Source organism: Mya arenaria, chromosome 2 (assembly GCF_026914265.1).
Source record: "Mya arenaria isolate MELC-2E11 chromosome 2, ASM2691426v1".
Classification (NCBI taxonomy): domain Eukaryota; kingdom Metazoa; phylum Mollusca; class Bivalvia; order Myida; family Myidae; genus Mya; species Mya arenaria.
The window spans coordinates 45,222,115-45,236,085 of NC_069123.1; the positions used below are offsets into that span (position 1 = coordinate 45,222,115).

Sequence of the window (13,971 nt, forward strand, 5' to 3'; positions counted from 1 at the left end):
GCATCATGTTTGACAAACATCTCTTTGTTTATATCATAATTTTATAGTACAATGTTGAAAAAAATAAAAGGAAAATTAATATTATCCTGTTGAACTATTGTTTGTTTATTTGTTTTAGATGCCTTTTAGGAGAAATTTGACAGTGGAAAAAAAGAAACTCAAAACAAATACAGACTACCCCAAAAAGGACGCATGATTTTTTTTATATAATTTGTTTATGAATATTCCATCAAGTAAATGCAATCAATGTTAATTATTTTAAAGAAAGAATATATTTTTATGTACTGTCTTTATAGCAGTATATGAGATATTCTTATATTATTTATTTATATTTTAACTCAATGTAAAATTAAAACAGGAAACAAGATAAGTGTTTGTGTTTTCCATCAGTTAATACCTGAATGGTAGAACAATGAGATAAATAGCTTCAAAAGATCAGATGATGTGTACCTAAAACACACTAAAATACACATAAAAATGCATAATAAGCGCATTCCATAAAATCTTCCTCTCTGGACCCAAATCTACCTCTGGCACAGGTAGAGGTTCACATGTCTGCCTGTTAAAACCAGAAATGTATTCATTTATTGTTGCATATAAAGTTTGCTCTGAACACAGTTCTTTTGTTGATATGTAGCTCCATTTATGTGTAGTTTGGATTTTTTTTGAAAACTGAGAAGAAATAATGTTTTAAATAAATAAATGATACCATATCTAGAAGATGATACATATTCAGTAATATTATACCTTACATAAATGTGCCCCTTCTTTGTGTATATAAAGTTGATCGGTCCGTATATCATTGTATTTAATAAAAATCCAGTTCTTATGACGTCAGCGATCCATATCATGTTTTTGACCGGTCCAGACCTCGCCAAATATATAATATGGACCGCTGATGTCATATAATATGGACCGCTGACATCATAAAACTGGTGAGTGCGGCTTGCAATTTTCACAACAACATTTTTTTAGCAAGTAAACATAAGATTTGTTCAATAAAACACATTTAAGCGCTTTAAAAAAAAAAAAAAAAAAACAGTACAAAAGTGTTCGGTTTAATATAAGAAATATAACACACCACTTCGGGCCATATAGCATTATAAGGACCGGCCAGTCAGCCCCCGAAGGTGAATAGACCTCGGTTAATGCCTCGGTCCATATACACCTTCGGGGGCTGACTGGCCGGTCCTCATAATGTCATATGACCCTCAGTGGTCACTGGTGTGTAATATTTCTTAAATGTTTAATTCAGGATTTAGATCAATGTGCAATACAATGTGTGTTAGGGTTTGTCTAATGCAGAGAGGTCTGTTGAATTACTATTTAAAGATCTACTGGTTGAGAAGCAGTTTCCGACAGTTTTTAAACGTTTTTATTGAATTATTTAAACGTGTTTAAATATCTACTAAAATTGTTAATATTTTATATAACTACAGCTCAAGCTGCTATTGTCGATATATTTCTTACATGTGTGACGTCACATAAAGTGTATCTAATAGGGGCGCAAAGAGGGTACTTACACTGTTCTGATTAGCTTATGATGAGAAGCAGTTTCCGACAATTTGAATGCGGGGCATATTTAAGGTGCCTGTTGTGTGTTTTTATTATCCGTTTATTTAATAAAGTAAATATAAGACTGTAATAAGAGAAATGTTATTTAATTTTTCAGCATTTACGAAAAATTTAAACCTTAAAATTTACGACATTCAATTCATACTCGAAAATCAGGCAGAGACTGAATATCAATGATTTTTTTATTCATTTCTGATGGAAACTTGTGTTTGTTTACATTTAAGTGAATGTAGATGCGAAACAAGCATGACACCAGTGTTCACAAATATGTACACAATGATCATCGTTTGTATAAGTTAATTAAGGAAAACCTTGTAGCTATTAATAGATATGCAAATTAGGTTCACACGCATGCGCAATACGCTGCGCGTGCAGATCCCCCACGTGCAAGTTTGTGTACAAAATGAAAAATAAACATTAAACATTTAATAATTATAAAAGTTTCTTACGTGTCTCGGTAAGAATTTCAACTTTAGATTGCCTAGTTACCATATAGTTGAATTGCAGTACCTTCTTTATGAAGATCTGAGGAAGGTACGCGAAAAAGCGATTTGTCGGAAACTGCTTTCCGTCGGAAACTGCTTCTCAACCAGTATAGGGTTGTGAAATTATTTTTAGAAATTACATTTTCATGGGTGACTAATCGCTGTAATGTCTATTTATGGAACAAACAGTCGGCAATCATATATTGACCTACATGTTAGTCACAACAATACAGTGATATACTTAATACTAGGGTATTGATTCAAGCTGGGCATTTGACTACATGTACCCATTGTGTGCACTTGATAACAAATGGGAAATAAGCCTTCAGAGCTGGACCAGCAATTCTTAAGGTAAATGTTTACATTAATTGACCACTGTCCCACAGTACATGTTTTATTATAATATCAGTTTATTGTTACCTTAGTAACACTGTACATAACAACTTCATAGACTCAATTCTCTGTATACAATGTCACTGCAATCATAAAGTTTGGTTTAAGTTGTATTTAACTGTCATGTATAAGTGATTTAAGCAGTGGTAAGTCTTAGTCATTCTAAAATGCCGTCCAGGCTTTTTTTTTTTAATGATGGTTAGCCTGGACTAACCATCATTAAAAAAAAAGCCTGGACGGCATTTTAGAATGACTATGATAAGTCTTAATGTTTTCACTGCCATATTGATTTCCTCAATTTGTACAACTTGTGCTGTATCACCAGGTCATGTTATTAAAGCTTATAAGTTGTAATTAAACATATTAAAAGTGTTATTATGACCATTACAGAGCAAATATAAGTTTTCTCCTGTTGCATTTTACTGTTACATATAAATTTCATAAGTTATGGTAGAAATCCTCTTGAAAAATAATTCCATTTAATTATTTTGTAATTGGTTCTTACTTTAACTGTTGAAATGTTTACTAATAAGTGCTTATATTAAAACCTTTATTGAATCTTAAACTATGAATGCTCTACTGCCTGACAAAGCAATACTAAAATAAGAAATATATTTACTTTTCTTTAGGGATTGATGTTAGAAAAATTAACTAAAACAAAACAATATCATATCATTTTAACGATTTATTATTATTTTTGTAAATTATGGAATTATTATCATTTATAGTAAAATTGGCTCTCATTTTTTATACATAATTATCTGGTTGCCATACAGTATACATTCATTAATCAGAGTGTTACAAATACCATAATCATGTATATACCTGTAAAATCGAAAAACAGTAAATAAATATCTAACAATAACCTAATGACAAATACTTTTTGTTTGTACAAAGATTACAATATTGATAATTTTGTTACATGCTTAGTTACATACAGTAATCTTAAAATGTTTGGAAGATAATATATTCCACCTAATGTTTTAGTATTAATCATAGAATTTGAATTCTTAGATCTAAGCTGTACATGGTCTGTCATAGATAGACCTGTAAGGTGGGAGGAGGGATTAAATGTGTTTAAGTTAATCCTCTCACAGATTTTTTTTGAATGTAACAAAATTTTGCCAAATATTCTTCATACAATAGTATAGTATTAAATCAATCAAATATTACAGTTGTTTGTAAGTACCTATGTTCAAAGAATAAGCAGGGGAGTAGAATATTTGAAATCTGGAATTATAAATATTCTGGTTTTCCCAAGTTAATCCCCTAGTACAAACAGAATTGTACCATTTTAATATACACATGTTACTTTAGAAACAACAGAATTATTGATCTGTTACATTAAATTCAATAGCTGGTATTTCACCTTATTATTTGTACTGCCATGGGAAAACCCAATTATGTGAACTCCGGGTTACATGTATTGTTAAGAGTGGCCACAGAAAAAGCAAAAAATAAGGCACATGGCATATCATAATTAATGTTTTCTTGTATATAGGAAAGAGTCTGACTATCCAGTGCCAGCTGAGGCTAGGTATACGCTGCCACCTGCTCTAGTCAGGGCATCGTCTAAAGATCTCATACGGAGGCTTAGGAAGATGGCTTCAAATGGGGAGCTGAGTGGGTCTACCCAGGCGACTGGGGCCAAGCAGGGGCTGGTGTCACAGTGGGTGAGCAGGGTCCGGGCATACTCCTCACAGTATGACTCAGACAGGTACATGCCAGAGGGTTATATATAACAATTGTGCCTTTAAAAAGAGCAGTCTTATTTGAATCACCTTAGAATGCATTTTCAAGAGAACTGAAGTAGTTTTTAACAATATATTTCAGAAATTTTATGGGTTGTTAGTTTTTGGTATGTAGGAATCGACAATACTTAAAACATGTTATGTCTGATAGCAATTATTGCATATAGCTAACCACATTCATTTCGATTTGGAGATGATTTACTTTCGCATTTTTAATGTTCGGTATAAATATATTGGATGTTTTAAAGATTTAATTATCTCTCAACATGACTATGCAATGTCTGTACTTTTTGTATATTCCTTCATATTATGATTTCTATTCAATAACAAATATATATAGTTTTGATATTTTCTCAAAAGTATTAAAACTGTGTATTTTCTTTCTAACTTTTTCAACATTCAGTGTGCCTCTACCAGTGTTTTAATTTCAGTTGGAATGCGGACCAGGTAATTGGCTCACCAAGAGTGTACCCCCAGTACGGTGACATTGTTGGGACGTGGGCACCCGGAGATAGAAACAATTCAGAATTTCTTGAGGTATGATTAGAACAACCTGGGACTTAAGTGTGGTAAAAGTAAATGGTGTAATATTTTATAACATTACAAAGATTGTTTATTTTTTAAACACACCAGAGCACAATGTGCTTAGCGTGAGCTATTGTGAACGGGAGATTTTCTGTTGTCTGTCCATCACAAACGTTTTCCTTCAAACAACTTCTCCTCCAAACCCCTGGGACAATTTCAACCAAACTTCATAGAATGTTGTTTGGGTGGTCCTCTTCTAGACTTTTTAAATATAATTTCTATGCAGAACTCAAATTGCCATGGCAACCATGAGGAAAAAATGCGGGCCTGATATTCAAATAATTTCACAGAAATGTCCATTAGTTGACGCTGTATTAAATTCCTTTAAGCCATGTTGATTTTTGTAACAAAAATATGGCCAGCATGGGGTGGGACTACTTCTCTATACATGTATGTCTACTGTATATGTATGTAAAACTTTGAAAATCTTCTCCCAAAATCTGCTTGCCAGATTTAAAAGTAATTTCTCAGAAACATTCCTTAGGTGACCCTCTGTTGAATTCCTTCACCCCATGTTGATTCGTAAAAAAAGCATGCCCCGCTAGGAGCGGGGCTGCTTTTCACTATATGTCTTTATGAAAAACTTTAAGAATCAGTCAATCTTCTTTCGAAACCATTGACCAATTTTTAGTTTTTTTTTTAGTCATTTCACTAAAATGTTCCTTCAGTGGATGTAAATCAAATTGTTGTAATCAATTGTTATGGTTAGTCTTGTTTTTTTTTCTCCAGTTGGAGTATGCCGAAGAGGTGTATGTGACAGGTATAGACATCTATGAGACGTACCACGCTGGGGGGACTAAGGCCGTGCTGGGGAAGACTGCAGATGGTCGCTGGGTCCCCCTGTACACTGCACCCAGCATAGAGAACATAACGTCCTCACGGATATTCAGCCCACCACTCAACGTAATACAGACAAGGGCTCGCTTTGTGACATATTTCTGTGCTATTACCTTATTGCTTCATATTAATTGTTAAAAACTGTTAGATACTGCAATTAAAAATTATGATATAAGGAACATGAACTCTAACACATATAATGATTTTTCATATTACCAGAAATTTATGGTTGATTGCATCAAGTTTTTGTCAATGTTTATTGCGTATCCGCCAGATTTTGACAATTAATAATACATCTGCATAAAGTTAAACATTTAAATTGTTTGTTCCTACCAGGAGCAGAGTCTGAAGACGCGGGAGCTTCGTATTGAGGTTGACTGTACAGTGGCAGGGACTTGGGTGGAGATAGACGCCGTGCAGCTACACGGCCGCAGGTTCCTTCTAGGTATGCTTGCAAAGTCATACAAAAGTAATGTTCAACTTTATTTATTGTCACAAAAATAGCTTAACTGGTTTGAGCTTTTATTAATTATACTAGTTAGGCTTGTAATATCTGCCACTCTATGATTCATCAATATCTTATGTAAATTTCTTAAGGATCTCAATAGAACACCATATCTTTGGTTCATCGTACAAATATCACTGCAATACATGCAATTGAATTTTGCATGTTAATTTAAAAACATACAGTTCTTAAACCATTAAAGAACAAGCTGAACTTCAGTACTCTGATATGCAGCTAATTCCATACATGCCATATTTCTGAGAGGCTTCCCAGGGGATTTTGGTCTAAATTCAAAGGGATTTTGATAATAGACCAGGGGACTATTAAATCTGTTTGGAAGCCATGAAAAATCCCTATAACTTCCTTAGCCACCCAGAAATATATCCTTATTGGGATTTAATAGTGTAAGATATTATTATATTATATTAAAATGCTGATGTTTTGTATATTTAAGCTATGAATTGACACAATGATGATATCAAAAACACACCGTTGAAAATAAAAAAAATGCCATAAAAGATAACTAGTGATGAATAAACAACATACTTATTTATTCAAATGTTTGTACATTTTGATTTCATATGATTTTTTATAGATTCCAGGAATCCCCACTTTTGCTGATTTTAATCACATTATTTAAATAACAAAATATCAATTTCTAAAGAATACAGATAATTAAAAACTATGGATTGGTTAATTACACTTCACAAAACATTGAAAATTAATTTGACAGACATTTTTCAAAGATGTTATTCAGAGTGGTATTTAACCTTTCACTTTTTACCAAAAATGTGTAGATAAGCATAAATCTCTGTTTCGAGTTTATTGACATGTTTTAAGGTGAAAAATTCATGTTTGTTGAAAAGATACTCACTTGATCTTATGAAATAACATCTGTCGAGCTCCTGTTTTGATTGTTTTTAATATCAAATCAAAACTTGATACCTCAAAAATCATTTGTCCCAAAACTTACACTTTGCCCAATGTGATAAACATAACCATAACTGAAATTAACAAAAAAGAAGATCTCCTGACTTTGTTTGACTGGTAAAGTATACTCATAAGTTATTATTTAATTCAGCCCCGCCCCCCAGTATGAGCGACATGGCATCAGACCTGGAGAAATTGATCAATGATGAAAGGTTCAGTGACTGCTCATTTACTGTAGAAGGAAAGACCGTGTACGCACACCGTGCTATCCTGTGTGTACGCTCAGACTACTTCCGTGCTCTCTTCGCCGACCATACCAAAGAGTCCAAATCAAAGGTAACAGCTACATGTATAGGATTTTAAAATATGAATGTATTGAGTGGAAACCCAATGGTAAAGTGATGCATGGTTGATTTCTATGGGCATTGAGAGATGCTTGATTTCTTTGGGCATTGGGTGATGATTGATTTCTATGGGCATTAAGAGATGCTTGATTTCTATGGGCATTGAGAGATGCTTGATTTCTTTGGGCACTGAGAGATGCTTGATTTCTATGGGCATTGAGAGATGAATGATTTCTATGGGCATTGAGGGATGCTTGACTTCTTTGGGCATTGAAAGATGATTGATTTCTATGGGCATTGAGAGATGCTTGATTTCTTTGGGCATTGAGATATGTTTGATTTCTATGTGCATTGAGAGATGCTTGATTTCTATGGGCATTGAGAGATGCTTGATTTCTTTGGGCATTGAGAGATGCTTGATTTTTATGGGCATTGGGAGATGCTTGATTTCTTTGGCATTGAGAGATGCTTGATTTCTATAGGCATTGGGAGATGCTTGATTTCTTTGGCATTGAGAGATGCTTGATTTCTATGGGCATTGAGAGATGATTGATTTCTTTGGACATTGAGAGATGATTGATTTCTATGGGCATTGAGGGATGCTTGATTTCTATGGGCTTTGAGATAGGCTTGATTTCTATGGGCATTGGGAGATGCTTGATTTCTATGGGCATTGAGTGATGATTGATTTCTTTCTATGGGCATTAAGAGATGCTTGATTTCTATGGGCATTGAAAGATGTTTGATTTCTATGGGCATTGAAAGATGTTTGATTTCTATGGGCATTGAGAGATTATTGATTTCTATGGGCTTTGCGTGATGTTTGATTTATATGGGCATTGGGAGATGATTGATTTCTATGGGCTTTGAGAGATGATTGATTTCTTTGGGCATTGGAAGATGATTGATTTCTTTGGGCATTGGAAGATGATTGATTTCTATGGGCATTGAGAGATGATTGATTTCTATGGGCATTGAGAGATGATTGATTTCTATGAGCATTGGGAGATGCTTAATTTCTATGGGCATTGGGAGATGCTTGATTTCTATGGGCTTTGAGAGATGTTTGATTTTTATGGGCATTGGGAGATGATTAATCACCACTTTATGTAATATCTCAACATTAAAAAGAGCAGTTTGAGTTGTCAATGTCATATTAGACAAATGATAAAGGCCTTAAGTCTTAAAATGTTTTATTTTGTTTGTATGCATTATATTATGATTGTTTGTGATATCAAGACTCGCCAATTGTACATTTCAGGAGCCCATAGTGATCCCGGACGTGTCATATCCGAACTTCCTGGCTGTTCTGCATTTTTTGTACACAAACCAGCTGCCGGACACCCTTGACACCATCGCCCTCACTAACCTCTGGAGAGGTACGCTACTTGTCTCTATATAACTGGAATGCTTTCTTTAAAAATGGGGAACATTACAGCAAGCTGGTTTTGTTCTTAATAGTTACCCAGAGAACTGAAGGAAGAATGATTCTGAAATTTTACAGTTTAAACTTTCAAATGTATATGGAGGATATGAAAAGCTATTTCTATATGTACCGAAATTTCCTTAATTCTTGTTTGTATGTTTCCAGTTGCTGACCGGTTCAGTATGGATGGTCTGAAGGCATTGGCAGCGCTCCAGGTTTGCGAGAAGATCAACACAGAAAATGTGGTGGACACATTCGTGTGTGCAAACAACAATCTGCCCATTATAGGTGAGTATTAAGTTATGCGGTTGAGAGCCATATTTCATCTGTTTGTGTTTGAGGAATTCTGACTGGAATCACTGGCTGTTTGTTTTCCTCGATGTCTTGTCCTATTAAAATATCACCAACAGTTACATTATCAAAGGTATCGATTTTTTTTAATGAGTTGCTCGTAAAAGGAATTGTTTCAGCTATCAACATAAATGTTACTAGTGATCTGTGTGGGTTTTGTGGGGCATGGTCTGCCTTTGGGCTGGAGAGCAGACACATAAAATGGGCTCCCCAATCTTAGGCTCCCATGGTCCATCACTTGGTGGGGTGTCAAAGGCATCACCCTTGGCTAAGATGCAATCACTGCAGTGAACATTCTTGTCAGCGCTCCTCCTCAGGTGATTGTGATACACTTGGGCGACAATGATGTTGTAACTCTGTCATTGACAGCTTTTTGTGACTCCGTGTCCAATGCGCTCAGCTTCATTAGGGCAACTCTGCTCTAGGTTGACACTTAAGATCACTGCAATTGCGATTCTCAGTTTACATGAACATTTAAAGAAAATTTAAGAGGGCTTTAGTCTGAGGCGTGTTACCTCTTCTGGCTCCTCCGAGGTATTGCATTGTATTGCAAAGATGGTGTGGATCTCTGTTTAGCTGGGTTGACTGGTATATGGATGGCTTACAGAATGTTTTTCGGGAAGATTATACCTTCTTAATTACTTGGCAAATCCTGGTCAACTCTTTTAGTTCATCTACAGACTTTATGTGTTTTTTATTACCATAGTTCTCTTCCCTTCAGTATTGTTGATGTTTAGGATATACTGTCATGAGGGCAAGCAACTGTTCTATTCAAACCTAAATGAAAGTGGTTAACCATTTGTCACCCATGAGGGAGACAGTTCTATTTCCCGTAGAAGTGTGTTTTTTTTGTGGCCTCCCATTATGCATAGTTATACTTTTCATATCCCGGTATCTGACTTGAACTTGATTTGTAATCATTCTCCAGTAATATGGCTCATTAAAATTCAAAATATTATTAAAACCCATGATTATACAGTCACACATACATTGTACACATTCTTGTGTATTTCAGATGAGATCCGTAATAACTGTATGGCATTTATGTCAAGCCATATGTCTTTTGTGGTAAACACGGCTAGCTTTGAGCGCCTACCCCGGGACATCATGCTCGAAATAATACAGCAGTCAACCTCAAAACTGAAGTTGTAGCCACTCGATGGAGGGGAAACAGTCAATGTCTAAACAGAGGAAAACTGAAGTTGTAGCCACTCGATGGAGGGAATAGAGTCAATGTCTAAACTGAAAAAACTAAAGGTGTCGCCACTCGATAAAGGGGAAACAGCCAATGTTTAAACTGAACAAAACTAGTTTCTCAATGGAGGGCCAATCAATTGCACCCACTCATCCGTGATCTCCAATGATCTCATTGGATCATGACAAAAAAGGCTATAATTGTTATTTTGTAAGAAAGGTTCTTGTTATATCTACTAGTTCATATTCAGGATTTTATCTAATCAGGTTTTTACATGCATATCTTATAAGTATATTACAAGTATCATTCTATTGTTATTCTATACTGTCATTTATTTATTGAACATACCTTTCACTGTTATCAATGATAATATACCAGATAGCTGGCTGTATCAGTGTTGTGGCTATATTGTATTAGTCGCATTTCAATCTGAATGTTGTATACATTTTACATGTGGAAATGAGATTTTTGTTATGGTTTTGAGTTTAACTGTGATATATTTAAACATTTCGGGCATTTTGTATTTAAATAGCGAATCATTGTTTTATACGCATGATGCTATATATTTTTTATGTCTTTGTTGTTTTATCTTATTAAATAAGTGCAATTAATCTGTTAAAGAATGACAATAAATAAAGTGAAGATAACAGATTAAAAGCTTTGTAAGTGTAACATTCTTATATGATAAATTGAACATGTTCATTTAGCTCACTGGACCACATTTTACTGTAATTAATGTTGTCTTATTTTTATATTGTGTATAATACATATGTTACTGTTTGTTCAATTACTGTTATTTTATCTTCTTTTTTTTATTGTAACAAAATAGCATAATAAAACCTTTGATTGCTGACACATTACTCTGTTATACCTTTCAGTGAAACCCCAGGATTTTTATTTAGTGTGTTACTTTGTAAGTCTTGTTCAGTTGTGTTACTCTATTAGTCTTGTTCAGTGTAACCCCAGGATTTCTTGTGCGTTACTCTATTAGTCTTGTTAAGAGTAACCCCAGGATTTCTTGTGCGTTACTCTATTAGTCTTGTTCAGAGTAACCCCAGGATTTCTTGTGCGTTACTCTATTAGTCTTGTTCAGAGTAACCCCAGAATTTCTTGCGCGTTACTCTATTAGTCTTGTTCAGTGTAACCCCAGGATTTGTTGTGGCGTTACTCTATTAGTCTTGTTCAGAGTAACCCCAGAATTTCTTGCGCGTTACTGTAATAGTCTTGTTCAGTGTAACCCCAGGATTTGTTGTGCGTTACTCTATTGGTCTTGTTAAGAGTAACCCTAGGATTTCTTGTGTGTTACTCTATTAGTCTTGTTCAGAGTAACACCAGGATTTCTTTTGCATTACTCTGTTAGTCTTGTTCAGAGTAACCCCAGAATTTATTTTGCGTTACTTTGTTAGTCTTGTTCAGAGTAACCCAAAAATTTATTGTGCGTTACTCTATTAGTCTTGTTCAGAGTAACCACAGGATTTCTTGTGCATTACACTGTTATTTACTCTTTTAGTCTTTTCAGTGTAACCCAAGGATTTCATGTTCATTACTCTGTAAGTAATCCCAGTATCTTTAACTTGACTGGAAAATGCCATCTGCTGTCTGCACATCTTATCACAGTTCTTACATTTGCTTGGCTTGAGTATTTGGAAATCTATCCAACCTTTGAGAGCAAGTACTAAAACCAACTTTGCCATCTTTGATCTTTACCTGAAGAACATTTTTGCATAGGTATTTAAAAAATCTCACTGATTATTTCAGTAATTTAAAAAAATAGCTGAAGGGGAAGTTTGTAATTGAATACTGACCTCCTCAATGTGACATTGACCTTAAAGGTACATTGACAGACCACCAATCTGCACATTGGCTCAAAATGTTTGTATAAACAGGTTCGAAATAATATAAACAATCTGTAATCTTGTCAACTACTAACATTTATGCTGTTTACAAATCTTACCTACTTGGCCATCTCTAGCCAATTTTACAGAATAAGTGCTAGTTCTTGAACTGGATTGTTTTTTCCAAAGTTATTTTTAGGAAGGTATATCCCATTTCTGAAAATGGGGAATTTCAGAGGCTAATTTTGGAAAAAAAGAACAGGGTTCTTGTTTTCCACTGGGAGCAGGATTTTGTTATTGATTCCAATTTTCTATAAATAAATCACCAAATTCTTCGGAGTAGAAGCATATGTCACATAACTGGAGATTAAGAAAGGCTCGCAAGGGGTTTTTAAGTGTCTATAGGTAATAAATAACTGAAAACATCATTTTTTTTAAATAAATAAAAAGCTTGCACTTAAATATAGCATTTTATGTGTTTTCACTCAATGGAAGTAATTAGAAGTCAGTATCTAGAAAAATTTCATTTTAAAACTTCATCTTAATAGTGCCTCTTGTAGGCTCGCCGACATAACTATAAACCAATCAAATGGTTCATTTCCTTTATTTCTTCTACATTATTCAGTAAACACAATATTTAATTGGTCTTCACTCCAAGTCAATGGTCTTAAGAACTAGGTCAATACTGAGGTTAAACAGCTATCGTTGAAATTTTTACCAACTAATAACCTACCGTACTTCATATCAATTGATCGTAAAGTACTCGCAACAAATATTTATACCAGACTTTTTTGGGACTTATCTCAGATGAGCGATTCCTCTTGTTTCCAAATTTGGTTTCAATGTTTTTAGTTTGACTGTTTTTTAAGGAAAAAATGTTATTTGGTCACAGCCTTGGTGCCATCTCAGTCAGCGTTGTCTTGCAAAGTCAGCATCGCCTTAAAATACCTCGACCATAACTCAAAAACTGTTTTTGATCTAGTTCTAATAAAACTGGACACACATGTTGAAATAATTTGCACATGTGTAGCAAGGTCAATAACTCTGGTTTTAACTTGTCCAGTTATGCCCCTTTACCAAAGCACAATGTTTATGGGCATTATATCATTACTTTTGTCAAAATTGAACCAAATTAATACCCTTTGTTCTCTCACTTACACATCGAATAAACTTGAAAATAAATATGAAAAAGCATAATATATCGAACAAGTTTTCTTACATACCAGATTGCTCAGAGTTTGACAGTTATGGTTCTTGATTTGTATGTAATTATCATCACAGACAACTCATGGATGGGACTGTATATGTAATGTTTAGCCCCAAGCCGTCCATGTTTAGAAGTTGTCTTGGATTTACAGAATATTACATTACAGTTACATTATGAGCTTGTCATCCTTGTTGCATTTATTGATGTTACAGGGTATTCAATAATTACATATATAGCAACACTAATACCTACCTTGAGCTAGCTTATAAAGTAATGTCTGCAGAGCTAGGTGGGGTACGTTCGTTTCCTACTCGGGTAGATGCATGTAGCAATTTGTGCAGTCAACATACATAGCTCACGTTGCACGAAAATTGACGTTTGTCTCCAAACATGGAGGATGAAAATCAAAATGGAGGGGCAAAGTCTAACTAGGTACTTGATACTAATATATTGGCACTTATACTGTTACACTTATGAGCTCGTTTTAAAGCAAGGAGGCTGTCTGCCTGCAGAGCAATAGTTTGTGAGCGATTCAAACCAGAACACACGACA

The 13,971-nt window shown here is 34.5% G+C and overlaps 1 protein-coding gene across 1 annotated transcript; it reads left to right on the plus strand.

Annotated features, from left to right (window-relative positions):
• Positions 1-1,163: 1,163 nt before the first annotated feature.
• LOC128246029 (uncharacterized) lies at positions 1,164-11,230 on the plus strand. The gene is made up of 10 exons (XM_052964242.1): positions 1,164-1,340; positions 2,174-2,411; positions 3,955-4,170; positions 4,636-4,741; positions 5,519-5,692; positions 5,963-6,071; positions 7,213-7,397; positions 8,667-8,784; positions 8,997-9,119; positions 10,198-11,230. The coding sequence occupies exons 2-10, from the start codon at positions 2,371-2,373 to the stop codon at positions 10,332-10,334; spliced, it is 1,209 nt and encodes a 402-aa protein (XP_052820202.1). The 5' UTR covers positions 1,164-1,340; positions 2,174-2,370; the 3' UTR covers positions 10,335-11,230.
• Positions 11,231-13,971: the final 2,741 nt, after the last annotated feature.